This window comes from Bombus impatiens, unplaced genomic scaffold (assembly GCF_000188095.3).
Source record: "Bombus impatiens unplaced genomic scaffold, BIMP_2.2 scf_0647, whole genome shotgun sequence".
Taxonomy (NCBI): domain Eukaryota; kingdom Metazoa; phylum Arthropoda; class Insecta; order Hymenoptera; family Apidae; genus Bombus; species Bombus impatiens.
This window is the reverse complement of record NT_177066.1, coordinates 1,307,902-1,309,471: the sequence shown is the minus strand read 5'-3', so window position 1 is coordinate 1,309,471 and position 1,570 is coordinate 1,307,902. Positions and strand designations below refer to the sequence as shown.

The 1,570-nt window shown below is 55.0% G+C and overlaps 1 protein-coding gene across 1 annotated transcript in view; it reads left to right on the top strand.

Moving 5' to 3' along the window:
* LOC100742225 (homeobox protein six1-like) overlaps positions 1 to 1,570 on the top strand; it is a 5,318-nt gene that overhangs the window by 1,325 nt on the left and 2,423 nt on the right. The window contains exon 3 of the mRNA XM_024369906.1: positions 1 to 248. Within this exon, the coding sequence (XP_024225674.1) occupies positions 1 to 248 (248 nt within the window). The remainder of the gene's footprint in view (positions 249 to 1,570) is intronic.

Below are 1,570 nucleotides of genomic sequence, written 5' to 3'. Positions count from 1 at the left end.
GGCGCGGTCGACAAGTATCGGCTGCGCAAAAAGTATCCGTTGCCGAAGACGATCTGGGACGGCGAGGAGGTGGTGTACTGCTTCAAGGAGCGATCGAGAAACGCGTTGAAACAGTGCTACATGAGAACCAAGTACCCGCTTTCCGAGGAGAAGAAGAATCTGGCGAAGGAGACCGGCTTGACCTTGACTCAGGTGGCCAACTGGTTCAAGAATCGACGGCAGAGGGATCGCACGCCGCAAACGAGAACGTAAGTCCTTCATAGCGCGTTCTTTTCTCGTCTTGAAAATTCCTCGACGACGACGACGACGACTCCCGACAGAGATGCGAAAGCGTCCCGTGAGCGAAACTGTCCTGCATGGAGGGCACGTGTGTCAACGGGGGGTCCTCGACTTTTCCATCGAGCAACAAGTGTTTCGACATGTGTATAGGGACGTGCGTTTTTCCTCGAGGGTCTGACCGTTTTCAAGACGGTAAATCATTGCCCCGAACGAACTGCGTCTAAGGAAATCATCGGGGTATGCGCGCGATATCGACGGTTCGTCGTCTTCCAACGGGAAACGTCCCGATCCACGATTCGTTCCCCATCGGTCGAACAAAAGCCTCCTTTCCTCGTTTCTTGTCGTTTGGTAGAACGCTGCGAATCATCCACGTACGGACCACGTCGAACCCGTTCCTTTACGCTTCGTTTCGACTTTCCGCTCGTTTCTCCTCTCGACGTAACCTTTTTCTCAGAAGGTTTGCGGCAACGATCGGCCGCGATCGCTCGAATTTTGCCGCTACGTAGATCGCGCGCGTGCAAAATGGATAAAGGTAATAGGAGAGAGAGAAAGAGAGAGAGAGAGAAAGAGAGGAACGTTGTTATGGCTACGACGACGTGGCTCGGTCACGGTCCGCTTTGGACCGTACGCTGACGCGACGTCGCTCGTTCGCTCGCTCGCTCGCAAGTTCGCGATCGCTGTTACGCTCGTTTTGCCACCGAGTGTTCCATCTTCTGCCTTCGCTCGCGAGACTTTTCTTCGCGAAACTCGCGCAAAGGTTCGCCGAAAACGTGGTCGTTTTCGGTCGCGACAACGCTTCGGTCCGAGCCTTCCTTCTCGTTCCGCCCCTAACGTCCCACTCCCTCGTCAAAACCTCTACGAAAAGGAAACGCGACGCCCTATTACCGTTTTATGACGCAGCTTCGGTTACGTCTCTCGTTTCACCATTGAGCTGTTCGCACTACCAATAGTTTACTACATAAAGGCCACGACCGGCCCTCTCCGACGCTATTTCCATCTATCTCGGCCGCCGTTCCCTTCCGACAACCTTGTTTTTCCGTTTCCTCGTTTTCGTATCGTTCTTCGGCCGTCTCGCGGCGCTTCCTCGTTTCGATTCGCGGCCGATTAGCACGCGATTAATCGCCTCCACGTAGGGCGCGTCGCGGTCGCTCGCCGTTGATGCTCGAAGGAAATCGGCTGGAGTCTGCAGGCTGCTCGAGGAGCAACGGGGAAAAAAGGAGAGACGCGTTTCGAAGTTCAGACCTTGGAACACGACCATAAAAATGCGCGCAGTTCGTGGCAGGGCGACGAG